The sequence below is a fragment of the Acomys russatus genome, chromosome 2 (assembly GCF_903995435.1).
Source record: "Acomys russatus chromosome 2, mAcoRus1.1, whole genome shotgun sequence".
Classification (NCBI taxonomy): Eukaryota; Metazoa; Chordata; class Mammalia; order Rodentia; family Muridae; genus Acomys; species Acomys russatus.
In genome coordinates, this window is record NC_067138.1 from 10883729 (window position 1) to 10903347 (window position 19619).

Below are 19619 nucleotides of genomic sequence, written 5' to 3' on the forward strand. Positions count from 1 at the left end.
CCTGGAACTGAAGCGACCAGTGGAACCAAATGAGGCACATAGAATACTAATAAAGGTGAAATCTATTAGCTGGGCCCCAATTATCACCTGTACAAGGGCAGAGCGGATGGAAGTCCGTTTAGCAGTGACACCTGTGAAACACTGAAGGGACGTGACTGAAAAGATGGACCCTAATAAACATTGGAAAAGATGGGGTGGGGACTGGAGCCCTCATAAACGCTACTGGAGGTTGTTAAGTGATACGGCTGCTATGGAAAGTAGTAGAACATTTTTTCAAAAGACTGAACTTAGAATTACTGTGTGATTCAACAATTCTACTTACATATGCCCCCACCAGATTTCTGTGAATTCATAAGGTACTAAATATAATATCAACAAGTGGAAGTAACTCAAATGCCCCACTAACTCATAAGTGGGTGAACAACATGGCAAGCATACTGTGGGGTGCTGGATGTCCATAATAGAAGTGAGGTACTGACACTGGCTTTAACGCAATGAACCCCAGAAACACTGTGTTAAATGGAGGAAACTGATCACAGATTAGCTCACAGTATGAGTCCAGCTATGTGAAATGTTCAAATCTGTAGAGACAGCAGGTGGATGGTGTTGGCAGAGGTTAGAGGATGGGCAGTCTTCCTGGGGTGATGGCAGTGTCTTGGGAGAGGTGACAGTTGTAGCACCCTGTCAGTATACTAAAAGCTACCAAATTCTACACTCTAAGATCATGAAGTTTTGTCCAAAAATTATACATATGTCTCAATAAATCCATTATTAAAAACAACACACACACACACACACACACACACACACACGCACACACACACACAGACACACACACGCACACACACACACACACCTTGAAAGGAGTCCCCTTCATAGAGCTTGGGTCCTATCATCCAGGTAGTGCTGTGTTCCATTCTGGGTATAAGACAGAAGTAGAGCCTCTCTCACCCATAGAAATACAACATGAGTGTTAGGAATTTGACTCATACACTCAAGACATGGGGTGGTTAGCTGACAGGCATTCTAGTCTATCAGATTTGAGTGGCATCTTTTGTGGGGAGGGATCCAAACCGTTCTCTGTCATCCTGGAATATGACTAGTAAGGAAGTGGATGGTGGTGGTGTCCCAATAAAGAGAGCTTTCTAAACATTGGGTCATCTAAGAAAAAAGGGTCCTCTCAGGGAACAGTGAGGTACTCAGGCTGGGGGGAGCAAGTGGCTTCTGGTGCCAGGCCAGTCCCGGTGAGTACTCTGGGTTCTCGCATACAGCTCTCACACATGCCTAGACCTTCAGGACACCTGCTTTCTTTCATGGCTTTGAGCTTTCCCACAGTAAAATATATCATCACTCTTGTCATTTAAAAGGTGGCCATCACAGAAGAGGAACTGATGGGGCCATTGCCTTTACTGTTTCCTCATAATCCACACGCATGCTTATCCCAAATGACCATGGCACGCGAAGCAAGCCCCCTTGCTTTAGCAGAAGTCATGCAATTTATTTCATTCTCTAGGGCCTTGCCCTTAAACAAAAGGTAGCAAGTCTACTGTTGCTGATGTGGCTGGCCATTACCGTCAAGATTATCAGGGTTGTTGTCAGCATCCAGCCTCGCAGCTGTGGTCTCTGGCATCTGTCACTAGGAGGCTAGAACAAGGACAGCTCATGAGTTGGAACTGAGACCAGAAATATACTGGGAACCACTGGTGGGTGATGTCACAGAGGCGTAGCTGCTGCTGGGGCCTGGACACCGCCTCTTACTAATGCTCTCTGAACTCACAGGGGTGGGAGGCCTTCTTTCTCGCTGCTCACCTTCATCCAGCTTGCTAAGGGCATGCCACTGGCATCCAGGTTGTGTATGTGTCAGCCTCTCAGAAGTAGTTGTTGTCTACTAAAGGGCTACTTACGGATGGCTGGCAGCCACACACATACCTCATGCTTGCCAAACTTCCTTCCCCAGCAAACTGGTGAAAGCATTGTCTTAGAGGCTTGTGCTATTGTGAGATAATAGTGGGCAGTCACTCCCACAGCTCTAAAGGCTAAAGTCCAAGATGAAAGTACACTTGGTTCTTGGCATGCAGCTGGCAGCCCTGCAGGGCTGAGAGCAGAGTCGGCTTTCCTTCCTTTTCTGACAAGGGCATTAGATTCTACCCTGTAGGGGGCTCTGCTTTCGCGACCTCATCTCAAACTGCTCCACTTCTAAACACCACATCCAAATACTGCTACCTTGGGTGGTAGGGCTAACTAGTGGATCCTGAAGAGGCCAATGCATTCAGTCTATCACAGACACTGGTGTCAAACTGCCTGCATGGAATCCAAGCTTTGTCAATCACTGTATCTGTCTGGGCTTAGTTTCCTCCTTTTTAAAAGTAAAGACAATCCTACTTACTGTTGACCTTATGGGTTCTCACGGATTGGCCAAGTTCATAAACAGTGCCTCCCCAAGGCTAGAACTACAATAGAAACATAGGAACTAAAGATAAATGCTGACTCTTACACTTACCTAGGGACTGAGGTTAAGGCCTGGGTTTGAGCAGCACAGCAAAGGCGATTCTAATGGCCCTCAAAGTGTTCCAGAGATAGAAGGTGGGGTCTTCGCGAGCATCACGGTGACCTTGGGTCAGCACGACTTTGGCTGGTGCCAGGTCAGAGGCTTGCAGAGTCTGACCGAGTGGTTGATTTTTCTTACACATTTTAGCACAGTAAAACTTTGGAGAACAAAAAGTTTCCATGTCAAAGTTATCACAACAAAGCTTTAGGCATGGCTATATCAAAATTCCTTTGCAAAGTACATCTCTTTAGCAAAACACCTGCGACCTTTTCCACAAGAATGAGTTCTCATTGAAGGAGAGACAGTGTTCAGGGTAAGGGCCAAGGGAGGAAGAGTTTGTCGTATGCCTAAGGATGGTTTTGTTGACGGAGAACGCAAAGCACATGGGACCTCTTTCTGTAAAGATGGGCCCTATTGACTGAGAGACAACGCTCAGGGAAAGGACCTACACAGTGCTCAGGAGACTCAGATGAAGGCTGGCTTCACAGACTAGCAGAAGATCACCAGCCTGTCAGACAAAACCCACGCCAGCCTTCTGGATGAACAGGTGTCATTTCTTTCCCTTGAAGAAAAAAAAAGCCCATGGGTTTAACAATTCTGGTTTCCCTGGTGCTTTCTATGAGCTGCACCTCTACACTAGACAGTCCCAGACTGCTGACCCCTTACTTTTCTCTACCATGAAACGTGGAAATCCAGGTGTTCTACACAGGATTCCTATTGCTGTGACAAAACACCATGTCCAAAAGCAGCTTGAGGAGGGAGGGTTTATTTCACCTACACATCCCGAATCATAATCCATCAAGAGAAGCCCAGGCAGGAGGTCAAACCAGGAAGGAAGCTGAAGGCAGCATCTGATGCAGAAGCCATGAAGCCAGCTTGTCACTGACTTATGCCCAATGGCGTGCTCAGCCAGCTTTCATTTTTCTTTTTTTAATGTATTTGTTATTATGTATACAGTGCTCTGCCTGCATATATACCCGCAGGCCAGAAGAGGACATCAGATCCCCATATAGATGGTTGTGAGCCACCATGTGGCTGGGAATTGAACTCAGGACCTCTGGAAGAGCAGATGGTGCTCTTAACCGCTGAGCCATCTCTCCAGCCCCGCCTCAGCCAGCTTTCTTACAGCACCAGGACCACCAGCCCAGGGATGGCACCACCCACGGTGGGCTGGGTCTTCCTATATCACTAATTAAGAAACTGCCTACAGCCTGATCTTTTGGAGGCATTTTCTCAATTGAGGTTTTCTCAGATGACTAGAGCTTGTGTCAAGTTGACATTAAAAACTGGGCATCCCACTAGGCCTGGTCAGGAAAACAACAGCAGCAAACTGATCTGAGGATGTATCTCAGAAGAGCTGAGGCAGTGTTCCCGCTGGGGGATTTTTTTGAGCTAAGTTGCTACGGTCCCAGTGATAAACCTGTTTGATCAGGAAAATAGTCCTCTTAGAGAGCAGAAAGTGCCAACCTGGGTGTTTGGATTCATGGCCACTGCAATTCACGCTGTCACTGTACTTCCTGCTTCAAGGACGTGGCTGAGCAAGGGTGCTAGAGACAGTCCATTCTGGACCCTGGGGCTTGTCTAACTGGCCAGCCTGCTCAGTACCTCATCCGTGTGCTCAGAGATTTCCCCCCAGCCTTCCTCCATCTTTGTGGAGATTTTTCTCACTGTATCTGTCTCTCACAGAACTGAGTCTATCTTGGCGTTTGCTTGCTGGAGAAGTCAAACTTGACACGGACTTTCTCCCTGTGAACTCTTAGACATGCTGCCTGTCTATAGAAGAAAGCTGCCGCCTCCTCCTGTCTGCGTAGCTGACGCTGCATACAAATAGCATAGCACGTGAAAAAGAGGTGCAAGTGGAGTCAGTGATGGGTCACATTGAAAGCTTTTTTTTCCCCTTCCATTTTTTGATGATCATTTGAAGTAGCCCATTTTCCCATCGCATTTCAAATAAAGCCAAGTTCTGCAATCTTTATGTCAGATCATAGACTCATAGGTACTCTGGCAGTATGTGGAAAGCCTTCTTCATGAAGATTCAAAAGTAGAAAAGAAAACAGGCATGCACTGAGCTTCATACTAGTAGAGGCCTGTTTGCATTCCATATATCTGGAACTTTCTAGTGGCATAGAATTGAAAGATACATGGAGCAAGCAAGGTCAGTGTAGTTTAATCAGCATATCATTACAGTAAGTGCTCCCAGACACTGCTACCACAGAAGTGAGAGGACCTACAGGAGTAAAAAAAAAAAATTGTCAGCCTAAGTGGAAATAATATGGGACCTGATAGCCATCCAGCTATTCATACTGATGCCTTTTATATTAAATATTAATCCTGGAGTCCTAAGCATACACGCCACATGTATTGTTTTCAGAGGAAATAGGAAACAGTGCTTTCCTCTCCCTAGCTGTGTCCTTTACTTGGGTTTAGCCTAAACCCTCTTTAGCATTACTGACCTGTATTCATCCACCTCTTATTACAGGGAACTGGATACAGTCTGGCCTGTGGCCTCCTGGCCTGGGGCCACCCATCCGTGTTACTGATCTACTGTTCTGACCAGCCATAAACTATGCATTCTGTTTCTGATGGCATCGGATTCTTCCGCTGTGTGCTCTGGGGAAGTCATGCTTGGTAGGCACAGCTAATTGTGCAATTGTTCTGTCTTTGGTGGAGGTGATTTCATAGCATTCGAATGGTGCTATTCTAAGCAAATATAAAGAGTGATAGAATTATCATTTTCAAGGAACAAGATGTATATATTTACTGTTCAAATTGATTGGCTGTCAAGAAGGCTGTATGAATTTATGTAAATGTATGTTAGTAACATGGTTAAAATATAAATTTAAAAAGCAGTGAAAATAGACCCAGTAATATGTATGCATGAGAACCCTACAAAGTCAAGTGCTTCCCTGGATGTGGAGACATTCCTAACTGCTAATGTGCAGTCAGATATAAGCCATGAAAGAGGTGATAGAGGTGACTTTGTTCTAGTTTGGACTCTTTGAGAATTCCCCCTCATGGTGTGGTGGGGAAGAGAATTGAGCTCACTGGCCATTGAAGTGGAAAGAGTCAACTTTGCAGTTTCAGTCCACAGGGCATTCCACTGAGGCATACACTGAAAGTTGGGCTCTTTCCAATTCCTCTGATAGTTAGTGTAGTAAGGAGCAGATAGGCCGAGCCTCTTAATGTATTTGTTACATTGACCCATTAGGGAAAGGGGATTTTAGAACAGTTTTGAGAGAAGGATTTGTAGTTTGAAATCTCCATGCACCCCTGCCCCCTTTTCCTTCTGTTTAAAGCTGTATCAAGCCATTCTATTTCAGTGTTATTTAATAGCTAAAGTATATTGCTATACCTAAAATAAAGTGTGGCTTTAAAGAATAAAAATTTGTTAAGTATGTTATGAGAATACTAAAGGAAAGCAGTTAAAAATAATTTTAAAAGTGACTACCAGCTAGCCAACACCTTTAATCCTAGCACTTGGAAAGTAGAGACAAGGGGACATTTGTGAGTTCAAGGCCAGTCTGGTCTACATAGAGAGTTCTAGACCAACCAAGGCTACATAGGCAGAGCCTGTCTCAAACAAAAAAAGGAGGGGAAAAGACTCTCCCTAATGGATAACTGGCCTTTAATTTAATCTGTTCACTGTTGACTTCGTTTTTGGAGAAGAGTGCAGTTCTCTGTGTAGCCCTGGCTGTTGTGAAACTCACTTTGTAGACTAGGCTGGCCTCAAACTCAGAAATTCACCTGCGTCTCCTGAGTGCTGGGATTAAAGGTGTGTGCCATCACTGCCCAGCTTGACTTCAACTTTTAAACACTTTGTTCTCACTAATGTAGACAAAGCCATATATATGTAAGTAAAAAGAAATTCTTTGCATTATAACAATTTTTAATTGAATACAAAATTAAATATAGAATCTGAAATGAGTTGCATTTTAGTTCACATGAATCTATCACATAAAACTATGTCTATGCCTACAATGAAACCAAGTCATAGAAAAAGTGTGATGACATACGCCTTTAATTCTAGTACTAAGGAGGCAGAAGCAGATCTCTGAGTTCAGAACCAGCCTGGTCTACATAGTGTTTAGACAAGTCAGAGCTACATATGAGACACTGCCTCAAAATAAGCAAAAAAAGGCAGAAGCAAAGTCATGGAGATGGCTGAGTTTCCTTTTAAAAAGTCCCAAGTCTAGGGGGAGGAGGTCCCCCTCAGTCATAGTCATAGGGGAGGGGAGTAAGGGGAAAATGGGAGGGAGGGAGGGATGGGAGGATACAAGGGATGGGATAACAATTTACATGTAATATGAATAAATTAATAAAATATATTTTAAAAATAAAAATAATAAAGCTTAAAAAAAAAAAAGAGTCACACACACACAAAAATGTCCCAAGTCTGTTTCTTAGTAGAATGTGGCTATGACACAACGCACACTAGCAATTTAACCTATAGTAGTATAGCACCCTTGATTTACAATAAACATTGTCTGTGACTGCGAAGAAGATACTAAAGATTGTATTATTTCCTTTTTGAAGCCAGATATGAGGGTTAAGGGATTGATTCTGGCACATCGGTTCCTTACCGGTCCCCTGACCCTCGGCGTGTGAAGAAGTGTGCCCCTTTGATAGAAGCCTAACGGGGCTATTCAGAAGGGTGGGGCCTCAGCCTCAGAATATATTCTGAGTCCCTTCTTGACACCTGGACAGTCATGGCTGCAAAACTGCCTTTTGGATGGAGTAGGAGTCCCATTCATTCTCCGAGGGTGCTTACCGCCGTGGCTTGCTTGGGAAGATGACTGAACTTCTCTACCTGGACAGAAACATACATAGCCACTAAGCATGGCCAGGAGACGCCATCTGTTTGGTGTCTGCACAGTAGCTACTGTTATAGGTAAAGGAGGCAGCAGAAATAAGGAACCCTGTCTTTTTAAGCCTAGTTGAGTTTTGGTATTGTTGTTGGCTTGTTTTTGTCTTGGGGACACTGACTCTATCCATAGCTCTTAAGTGGCAAGCCAGGAAACACAGGACTTGTTTTCTCTCAACTTCTTGCCTGCATAAAATGATTATTACCATAAACTGAGACTAGCAGCTCTCTACATTAGAGAGGCATAAACGGACTTGAGGCCTCCAGGCAATGACATAATGATACACACAGTACCTCATGGGTGACCTGCCATGAACATGAATGAGAGATGCAGTTTTGATGGCAGTTTTCTTCTCGTGGGTAACTGGGACAGTACTGAGCAAGCAGACTGCTAACTTCAGGCTTCCTGAATGACATTGGGCTCTGCCTTCCCATTATAGTGGACCCTGCTGTCCCTGAATGGATGGCAGGCCCTGTGACAAGGCAGGACTGTGGAGCAGCTGGCTGACAGCCTGAACAGACACACCAGCCGGGCTGGGGGCAGCCTAGCCAACAGGTTCCTGGAGAGAATTATGGACTTCTGAGGATAGCAGGCACACCCCAAGGGGGATAGAAAGAAACTAGCAAGGCCTTCATCTCAAATATATAGGAAGGAAAAGCCAGGGAAGCACAGACTCACATATGTACAGCATTTGAACGCATACACACAGATACTCAACATAGAACCACAGGACACCAACTCACACAGATATGCATACATACCAACTCACACAGACACGTGCATAAGTGCACACAGGACCCAGACACACATGGATGCGCCCCGGTTGCAAGCAGTGCAAAACAACCCACATAGACACAGGTACATATACACCGAGACCCACAAAGTACACATGGTCAGAAGAAGTGAAACAATTTGTCACATCCTCTCTGGTCTTCTCTTTCATCACATGATGTGTAAGTGGCAGCCCACGTTCTAATCACATGTTCAGAGGGAACATGGATTCAGACTGCCTGTGGCTCCTGGAAGACCATGTTGGCTGTAGCTGAAGTGAAAGAGCGCCTGAGGGATGTCGGAGGCACTTCTCCGAGCTGCACTCTGAGCCTGCTCACTGCATCAAGTCCGACCCATCACACAGAATTGTTTTCTGGGGATTTGACACTTAGAATTTCATAATGTTCTTGCTGATGTTCTAGAGTTCGCCAGTGGGTCCGCAAGGCTTTGTGAATATAAAAGAATCATCACAGACACTGGAGATAAATCAATTTTGCCTAGGTAAGGTAGCTTTGAGGGGTGGGTTGGGGGGAGGGCAATAGAAAAACTATTTACAGGGATGATCTGTTTAAAAGCTAAAAAAGCTCCTTTGCTTTCCATGAGAGGAGGTAAAGAAATCGCCAAGTCCAACAAGACGACAGTGTGAAAGGTAACCACAGGAGCCTTTTAGATGTCTTGGTCCCTTTGCCTATCACCCCTCAGCTACTGTCACTAGCAGTGTCCCCAAAACCTTCACAAAGAACTTACCTAAGAGTAGAGAGATGCAAGACTGAGTGAGCCCTGGCCTATGCAGGGGCAGAGAGAAAATACTAGAAATGCAACAAGCATTCAATATACAGTGTTAAGGACTCTGGCACAGCACCAAGCAGCTGGCAGAAGGAAGCTTCTGGCAGTAGTTTTGAGCTGGGTACTGATTGCAGGTGGGGGCAGGCAAGAAGAGGGAACCAGCAAAGGGCAGAGCTGGAGGCCAAGTCTGGGGAAGAGGACCCTGGATGCTTAGGGAGGACCGCCAGACACTGGGAAAGCATCCTGCACTGCAATTCCAGAGAAAGAGGTTGAATTGACTCAGGTCACAGGAAGCCAAGGTCTGTCATGTAGAACTTTGGACTCCATCCTGAAAGCAGGAGGGACTCCCAAGAAGTCGTTTCTCTGTCCCCATGCTGTTAAGCCATTGCTCGTTATTTTTGAGAAATTTGGATTTGTAGTGTCCTCATCACACACTCCCCATGTCGTTACTACTCCTGTGCTGAGGGCTCTTGAATAATAAGCCTGCTGCCTTGAAACTCCTTCCGTATCTAGCCTTCCTTGCAGACATCCTGGTCCTTCTCCCTGCCAGCACAGTGCTCTGTCCTCAACCTGGTTACCACTCGGATGAATCCAGTGGCTTTTGGATAGACATCCTGCCAGAGTATTACAGCATCCTTCATCTTTGCTCCTCATCTGCATTCAGCTCCAACCACCGCATCTTGGACCCTGCCACCTTCCAATGGACTAGCAATGTACAGTGATCTCCAAGGGCCGCTATTTGTATGTAGTTAATAAAAGTATCAGTTCATCATGAATTAGAAACTGTTAAAATCGATCCTCAACACTATAGTTCCAGGAGTCTTAGCTGATGTTGCCCTGTTGTTGCATGTGTTGAGCTGAGCTTTTCTGTTGTTTGATCAAGACCTCAGAATGCTTCTGAGTTTCCCTATAATCTTAAAAGATACAGCAGCTAAAAGTATGGCTGGGAGCCAGGCACGGTTTTGGTTACAGCATATGCCTATAATCCCATCACTCTGGGAGGCAGAGGCAGGTGGATCTCTGTGAGTTCAAGGCCAGCCTGGTCTACAAAGCGAGTCCAGGACAGCCAAGGCTACACAGAGAAACCCTGTCTCAAAAAACAACAACAAGTATGGCTGGGGAAATGGCTCAGTTGGTAAAGTGCTTGCCATACAACCTGGGAGTGTGCTTCCCCAGCATCTATGTAAAAAGCCAGGCATGGTGGCAAGCCCTTGTAACCCCAGCCCTGGGGAGGCAGAGAAAGGTAGACATGGCTAGCAAGTCTAGCCTGCTTAGCAATGTCCAGACCCAGTGAAAGACCCTTTCTCAGAAAAACAAGGTGGACAGTGCAGTGCCTACATTAGAGACATTAGCATCTGTCTTAGACCCTTTCTCAGAAAAATAAGATGGACAGTTAGCATCTGTCTTAGTCACTGTTCCACTGCTGTGGAAAAGACAGCATGACCACAGCAGTGAGCATATAATTAGAGCTGGCTTACAGCCTCAGAGGTTTGGTCTGTCATCGTCATGGCACTGGAGCATGGTGGCACACAGGCAGACAGGATACTCAAGAAGCAGCCGAGAATTCTACATCCAGAGCCACAGGCAGCAGGAAGAGAGAGAGCTACTGGGCCTGGCTTGGGCTTTTGAGACCTCAAAGCCCATCATCCCGGTGACGCACTTCATCCAACAAGACCACGCCTCCTGATCCTCCTCAAGTATTACCAGTCCCTAAGCTAAGCATTCAGGTATATGGACCTGTGGGGTCTGTTCTTATCAAACCTTCACGACCCTTATTAGTTTTCTTAGAAAATTCCTATAGAAAAAAAAAAAAAAAAGATTTTGTGCATAATCAAATGAATGGTTCTCACATCTCATTTCCCGAACTCTTAGTAAAACCTTCCTGGATTCCAAGCCTGGGCGTGGGTTCTGCAGCTTAGCCCAGAACAGGGCTTTCTGTTCTAGATCTTGTTCCCAGGTAGTCAGTCACAAGTCTGCAGCTGAACCCTTCCTTCCCTCACATGTGCAGCCCTGGGCCTGAGCCCAGCACTGAAAGCGAAAGAATTGGCTCATTTCAGCCTAGACAACAGACAGATTCCAGTAGTTGACAGGATTTGTCCTAATTTCAGAAAGATAGTCACTTCTTACTGCACACAGCCCTTTAATTGTACATAAATGTTGTTCATGACCCCCTAGGGTGTAATCCCTCCTTCTCGCTGGTGGAGGTGGCCAGGGGAGGGAGACTCTGTTAGTTGGCACTCACCAAGAGAGGGCTCCAAAGAAGAAAAGGCAGAGATGGATGGCTGAGTGCGTAAGTGCTGCCACAGCTGACTGCTCAGGGCCATCCCTGCTGTGCCCAGCTTGTGTGAGACCCTGGGACCTGAGGTCTGTGTGAACTGAGATTGCCCACACTTCCCGGTGTGACATCATCTTACAGCCTGTTGCCACAGACCTGTTGCTGAACTCCAGGAAGTCATTTTCCACAGGCAGCCAGAGGCAACTTTTCTAATAAAACAAATCTGATTGCTCATAAACTTTTCTCAAGCAGTTCCCACTATACCCCATTGTGAGCCATTGGTGCCCCCTTAGAGCCTTGAGGATAAGGAGAAGACCCCCAACAGAAGGTGGAGGCCATCCTAAGCTGCACAGCACGTCACACCAGGCTCAGTCTGTCCACCTCCAAAGCAGCCTTGTGTCACTTGCCACCCACAAACCCACCCTTCCTGAGATTGGTAGCACCCAAGCTGGCTTCAACCTCAGCATCCATCCCCCATTCACCTCACATGATCACATGATCCCTCTTCCTTCTGGTGTGCAGCTATTGCCAGAGCAGCATAAAGGAAACTAGGGAGAGGGAGATTAAGGTCTGGTTCTCCACTGACCCGAGCCCAGAGGCCAGGCTGCTGTTTTATCTGGAGACAGGAAGTGTCCAGGCTGGAGCAGCCTCTAGCCCACAGCCCTCACAGACAATGGATAGAGGAGACTCCTTCAGCAGGTAATCTGCCTGAGCTTGCTGGGCTCTTTGTGGAGACCACTGATGTGCTAAACTGTCTCTTCTTTGTCACAGCATCAACTCGAGGTCCTGCAGCTGCGCCTCCACAGGCCTCCTACAGAGGGAGGAGCTGGGAGCAGTTTTGTCATTCATGAAATCCACAGGAGACAGACAGACACACATGCACGCACACATCTACATCAGAGAAAGGGAAAGACATTGCTTTGCTGGCTTTGAGGAAGGAGTGAGGGAAGAGGCCTGCTGCTGTCTGTCGCCTTTCCTGGGTCATGGGTGTTTTCAATTGAGTGTCCTTACCAGCTGCTGAGCTTGGACTTGGGCTGGGGAGTTGGAGGCTGACGCTGGTGCACACATACAGTTTCTCATTCAATCCTCCCAGAAGCCTCACTGTACACCCCTTGTGTAGATGGAGCCACAGTTTAAAGAGCCTCCGCTTAAGGGATCTCCCCAGGACTGTGCGTGTAAGGAGACAGGCTGATGCAGAGCCATCTGATGGCTTGTTGCAGAGCCACGTGCTGTTCTTTGCTTCGCCGCCAGTTTTGGCACCTCTTCCTCGGAGGCCGAGAGCCTGGCCCTGCTAGAATACAGGGAACCTCACTCGCCTGAGCAACCTCTCCTAAGCTTCTTTCCTGTCCACGTGTTTTCCTTTCATCCATTTCTAAAATAAAGATTGGTCTTTCCCCTCTCTCTCCCTCTCTTATCTTCTTGAAAGTCCTGTGGTTTCTTTTGAGTTACAAGAATACAAGCGATCACACAGCTCAACATGCCCAGCCCTGTGTGCTGGCCCAAGTTCTGCCCCCCCTCTGCCCTCCATTTCCCAACACCTCCTTAACACGAGACACCTAAGCAAGCCAGGACTTTCCTGCCGGTGATTGGCCTTCGTGAAGTCCTGTGGAAGCCACCCCAATATGAGGCCTGGATAATGTGTAAGGTGGCAGTGAAGATTACTGTTCCTTTAACAATAACTCTTAAGTATTACGAAGGTCTGTAACACTCAAGATAAATGTAGAGGAAAGATTAATTTTTAGTTAGGTCTGTATCTTTAGTAAATATTGGTGATTGGTGTGGGATTGAAATTCAATTTTAATCTCAAATTAAGAGAGGATATTTATTATGACCCAAGTGCCAGCTACTTACTTTAAATGTACCAGCAGGCTTTATAGCCACTTTCTCCCAAGTGTAGCGGATTCCACTGCATGTATCATCTCTTAGTGTTAATTATAAGGATTTGATCTGCAGCACTAATTAATCAGTAATTAGATAGTACAGTACCAAAAGAAATTAACAAAGATAAAAACAAAAACACAACTCTAGCACAAGGCTACAGCATCCTATAACTTGATCCAAATCTTTCTCTGAGAGACCTGGATTAAGTGACTATGAGTCAGACACTCCTGTGATTTGGCTGTTGGTGGGCGTGGTCACCTCCAGTACTAATGGCAAACCTAAAGGTAGTTCAGATACGCAAATGCCCTGATTAGCTGTGGGCACTAGCTTATTCTACTCCTCCTAAGATCCCTGCACTCTGGAGGCAGAGGCAGAGGATTGCCACAGTACTCAAGGCCAGCCCATCTGTATAGTAAGCTGGCAAGGAAAACATAGTGAGACCCTGTCTCAAAAATTGCAAAAGCTAAGCAAACATAAAAATCCTGGGTTAGGCTGATTTGTATTATTCTTTTTGTTTTTCATTGGAAATCTGCTTTATGAGGGTCAGTCATCATTTTGAAATGTACTAGTAGTTTTGGCAGTGTAAAATAAATGCATAGTTTATAGTGACATGTTATCTATTGTTTCTCATTTTAAAAATCACATAAGCCATCTTTTTCGGTTTTGTTTATTAATGTTTTATTAGCATTTATTATGCAGAATAGTGTATTTCATTGTAATATTTTCACATGTGCATATAACGTATTTTATCATGTTTATACTACGTTACCTTCTCATCCCTCCTCTCCTTTCTTCCAGTAAGTTCCACTTCTGATTTAATGTCTTTTTTTTTTTTTTTTTTTTTTTTTTCCGTTTTCTACATTTACACTTTCCTTATGCATTATTTAGGTGAGGCAATCATTGGGAACACTGAAGAAGCCTAAGTGGGAGGTTCTCTACAGGAACATGAGCACCTTACCAGTGGCTTAACACTAAAAGAAAAGCCTCCTATTCCTCCAGCCGACCCTGTGAGCCCCTCCCCTGTGTGGCACTCCCCTGCGAGACCCTCCCCTGTGTGGCACTCCCCTGTGAGCCCCTCCCCTGTGTGGCACTCCCCTGTGAGCCCCCCCCCGTGTGCCCCCCTCTGAGCCCCTCCCCTGTGTGGCACTCCCCTGTGAGCCCCTCCCCTGTGTGGCACTCCCCTGTGAGCCCCTCCCATGTGTGGCACTCCCCTGTGAGCCCCTCCCCTGTGTGGCACTCCCCTCTGAGCCCCTCCCCTGTGTGCCCCCCCCTCTGAGCCCCTCCCCTGTGTGGCACTCCCCTGCCCCACATTCAATGCAGGTACTCAGAGGTGCTTTTGACTTTAGCATTCCACAACACCTCACCCGTCCTCCAGCTCTTGCGCCCCCTCCCTCCCCCTGCCCCCCCCTCACTCTCCACAGTGCTCTCTAAGCCTTGGAGGCAATGATGAAGACCGAGCATTCTCTAGCCCTCTCCCTGCTTAGGTCTCTGCTGTCCACCACAACGTGGACGGCAGCACAGCCACTCAGAAGCAGCAGCTGTTGCTTCCCCCACTAGTGCCTCTGACCTGCTCAGCCACAGACTTTTAGCCAGGCTTATAGTAGAGAGGATCCCAGTTCCAAAGGAAAGTGGTTGCTTGCCTCCGTAAGACTTTGCAATAATGTACTTGTGGGGACATCCTGCTTGGCCAGTCAGTAGACTGCAGACTTTGCAAATGAGTGGCACTCCTGACAGCTCTCTCTGGCAGCCACCTTAGCACCACCCACCACGCTGGGAGCCAGCCAGCATGGATGAAACGTCCAACCCGAAGCTAGCTGGGTATCTCCAGGGCCTCCAGCCAGACCTCTAAACAAAAAGTTTGCCTTACATGTTTAAAAAAAAAAACAACTTTGAAAATGATATAAGGAGAATTGGGGGGAAGGGTGTTTGGTGGGTATGGAAGGATTTCCTACAAGCACTGTGAGGAATTGGGGGGACATGGTGGTGCCTTCCCATTCTCAAGCCTGCCGTTTCCATGTGCTGCGTGCCTGCTCCTCTTACACTGCTTTTAGAACTTTTTTAATAACAACGTAGTGGTTGTCCATTTCCTCATTGCTGTGATCACATACCTGACAGAAGCCACGAAAGTTCATTTTGTCTCACAGTCTTGAGAGACCAGGAGCTAGGCTCCCTGGGAGGCAGGCAGGTGGAGAGAGGGGCTATGGCTAGGTAGAAAGGTGGCAGGTTTCCAAGGTGGCCTGATTTTTCCTCACCCTGCTGACCTGAGACAAAAGTTGCCAGGCTTTGGTCTCCTGCCAGCAGGCCCCTGCTGGTGGATTGGCTCAACAAGTTCAAGGCCTGAGAGTGGCATGTCACACAACAGTTGCAGACCGATCAACCACCTTACCTGTCCTCAAAAAGACTTCAGAGGCTCTGAAAGCTCCAGGCCTCTAGAAGAAACTGGGTCTTCCAGCATCCCCAGCCCGCATCTGCTTCACTGAGGGTCTTTTTCTCTGTGTATCCACTGCTCCACTGCATGTACTTGCTTCCTCACATCCCCACACACACCACCACCACCACCCTGCCACACCACAGCCCCCCTCACACACCACTGCTACCACAGCACAGACACACACACACACACACACACACACCACCACCACCACCACCACCCTGCCACACCACAGCCCCCCTCACACACCACTGCTACCACAGCACAGACACACACACACACACACACACACACACACACACACACACACACCACCACCACCACCACCACCACCACCACACTGCCACACCACAGCCCCCCTCACACCCCATAAGTGCCTTTCTTAGCTGCTAGTTCTGTCTGTGGCACCTGAGATTTCTCTGCTGCCACCTGTTGTGCGATGAATGTGGGCGCTCAGCTTTTTCTCCTTTTTATAGCCTAGGATCTCAGTGGCACTACCCGCATTCGAGTACATTTTCCGTCTCAGTCTGTGGGTGGCGCTACCCACACTCGAGTGCATTTTCCCTCTCAGGTTAATCTTCTGAAAACAAACTTACAGATATACTCAGAGACAGGTTTTGTAGGTGATTTGAGATCCAATCAAATTGACAGCGAGGGCTTGACCATCACAAAGAGAAGCTGTGGTGTGGTGGTGTGGCAGTGTGGTGGTGTGTGTGGATGTGAGGAAGATGCAAGTGCCTACCAGATGTGCCCACACCAGTGTTACAAAGCTTCGGCGGCCCCATTCTCCTCATTCCTTCCCTCAGTGGTCATGACTGCGTGGGGAAGCCGAGCTAACACAACACTCGGGAACATTAAAGTGCCTTACCCTCCTTCCCTGGTGCTGCTTCAGAGACTCCATTTCTGTCTGAAACCAGCATCGCCTTTCCTGTGTGCTGTAATGAACAGAAAACTTGCACAGCAGCTAAGTATGTACGCAGTTCTCTGCTGAGTGTATGCCATTGCCTTGTAAGCTTCCATGGAAGCAGTTTTATTGTCCCTGCTCCTGCTTGTTTATAGAAGGCTGTGTGTTTTGTTTTTCTTTTCCAAGGCAGGGTTTCTCTGTGTAGCCCTGTCTATCCTGGAACTCACTTTTTAGGCCAGGTTGGACTGGAACTCAGAGATCCACCTACCTCTGCTTCCTGAGTGCTGGGATTAAAGGCGTGCATCACCGCACCTGACTGCTTATAGGAGTATTTTTATTTGCCAGTCACCAAAACAAATAATTTACATTTTGATGAAACAGTTTGGGAAATAAGCACCTAAGGGACTTTGAGAAGAATTATATGGGAAAATGTCAAAGGTTTATATCCTCTATTACCTTGGGTTGAAAGAAATAAGAGTAAGAATTAAAAAAGAAAGAATAAGAATTTAGTATCATACCAGCACTCGGGAGGCAGAGGCAGGCGGATCGCTGTGAATTCGAGGCCAGCCTGGTCTACAAAGTAAGTCCAGGATGGCCAAGGCTACACAGAGAAACCCTGTCTCGAAACCCCCCCCCCCCAAAAAAAAGAATTTAGTATCATGGTGGATCTCAGAAAATCAAATAATTTTTCTGTAAGTTCATAATGGAACTAATTGAGTGATGTGTTAGTTGCTCATCTTGTTGCTATGACGAAATACCCGGCCAAAGCAATGGAAGGGAAGGCTTGTTTTGGCTCACAGTTGACAGTACAGCCCGTGGCTGCAGGGAAAGCACCGTGCAGGAGCTTGAGGCTGATGATCCCCTTGTATCTGAAGTTAAGAAGCAAAGAGTGGGCTTTTGATTAAGTCCAGCCTCCAAGCCATAGACTGTCTCATCCCACATTTAAGGCAGGCCTTCAACCTCAGTTCATTAGTTTATTAGTTTATTAGTAAACTCCTCACACGCAGGCTCCCAAGTTTGTTGCTGTGATGATTCTAAATTCCATCGAGATGCTGTTAGCGTCTCAGGCCCCACCACCACCCAACACACACACACACACACAGAAAGAGCCATTTGGATTTCTGGGAGAAGTTTTTCCACTCAGTTGTGAAGGGATGCTGTGAAGTTTCCAGGTCTACAAATCCTGTGGCATACCTGTGAAGGAAAGCAACATTTGTCAGAGTGGCAACCCATCTGCAGATATGGCTTATTAATCCCCAGTTGTGCTTCCTCAACTGTTAGCTAACTGGAAAATGCTCGTCTCTTGGGAGGCAGTGTCATTTATTTTATGTCAATGTACTACATATATTTTTGCCTCATTAGATTTCTCTTCTCCATAGAAATAAGCTTACACAAACTGACTCCAGTCCCCGTGATGTCTGTCTGTCTTACAGCTTCCTGGTTAGCTGGCCAGAATTAAACAAGAGCCACCTTTTTCTCTCACTCAGTGATCAATGGCCATAGCTGTCCTCACGCCCCATTCTTCCTTGAGTCTGATGTGGACAATAAAGTAAAAACCAAGCTTGAGAGTGGAGGAGATTGCTCAGTGATCAGAATACCAGAGTTCAGATCCCTAGAAATCCAGTTACCTGTCAGTTGCTCACCTGTGATTCCAGCCTCTTAAGGTACAGATGAGAAATCCCGAGCGAGCTGGCTGCCACTGCCCCACCTCAGTGAGTAAGGTAGAAAAGCCACACAGGAAGATTCCTAACATCAACCTTGCACATGCATGCACAGAGCCCCACCACCCGTCCACCCACCCACATAAACACAGACACACACACACAGAAAGAAGGCGGGGGCGGAGTGTAAAGGGCAGCAGGGGACTCTCAAGTTTAAGCACCTGAAAGCTTTTCTCACCCAGTTGCTCTCACCTCAGTGGAGGCTCTTGGGGGGCTCATGCTGATCCTGGAGCTGCTCAGACACCATCTACCCCCCTCCACAGTCCCACAGAGTCACTGCCCACTGCCCCTACCCCACTTTCGGCCACCTTTTTTTTTTCTCTCATCTGCATCCTGTGAGTTGTCTCACCACCTTCCCTTTTCTGTTCTGCCTTTCCTAAACTCCATTCTGCACGATGCCAGCTCAGCTTTGGATTGCAAGTTCTAGCCCTGTTGTGTCAGTGGGCCTGCTGAAAGTGTTCAGTGACTCTCCTCCACACAGGTACAGGCGACACAGTCCACTGCCCCACAGCCACAGAAACAGCGCTGCACCCCTCCTCTCTCTTTGGAGAACTCATGTGGTGTACCACAGGCTACCACTGCTGCAGAAATAAACTTCTCTCCGCTCCCAGGACTGAGTCCCTCTTACCTTCACATCACCTCAGAGACATTTAGGCACTGTTACATCCACTGCTCACATCCTCCACAGCGCTTGCAACTACCAGAAATTATCTTATTCCTGCTAGTTGATTATCTTTTCCATCATGAGGCACTGGTGCCTACCACAGTATCTGCCTGGCTCATAGCATACTCAAGAAACAATTGTTGGGTGAATAGTGAGTGAAAATGCCCTTTTCTTCCCGATATATATATATGTATATGTATATGTATATGTATATATGGCTTTGATTGGATCACTTGGCGAGCAGAACACTGCATTTTCCCGAGGATTCCTTAGAAGGTAAACGTGGCAGCCTATGATGCCTCGCTTGGCCACCATGGGTGGAGTGAGCACGGACAGACAGCACTTCTTCCTGTTTTGCAGAAAATCTTCAGAGGAACTGGACATGGACAAGGTGACGGCAGCCATGGTCCTAACGAGCCTGTCAACCAGCCCTTTGGTCCGCAGCCCTCCCATCCGGCCTAACGGTGAGTGCAGAGGGCAGTCTTTGGGAAGTTCACACTGGCACCACAGCAAGGCCTCTCCCAGGTATCTCATTCCTCCCACATGAACAGTTGGTTTCAAGTCAGGGAAAATGTGGGGAATTAGAGACTCTGGGCCATCAGCCTCCCCCTCCCCCTCTGTCCCAAAGACCACAGCTGTTGGCTCTGTTTCTTAACAATTAAACTTTATTATACAACCCAACTAGCTTACACAAGAGGGAAAAAAGGTTAAAGGAAAAAAAGAGTGAACCTTCTGGTATCCGTTCCACGGGACGGGTCCCTAGGTGTCTCGAGTCT

General features: G+C 47.0%; 1 protein-coding gene across 1 annotated transcript in view; it reads left to right on the plus strand.

Moving 5' to 3' along the window:
• Positions 1-19619, plus strand: part of Znf704 (zinc finger protein 704) — a 165242-nt gene that overhangs the window by 114584 nt on the left and 31039 nt on the right. Inside the window, 1 exon segment of the mRNA XM_051158296.1 lies at positions 19204-19307. Coding sequence (XP_051014253.1) covers positions 19204-19307 — 104 coding nt within the window.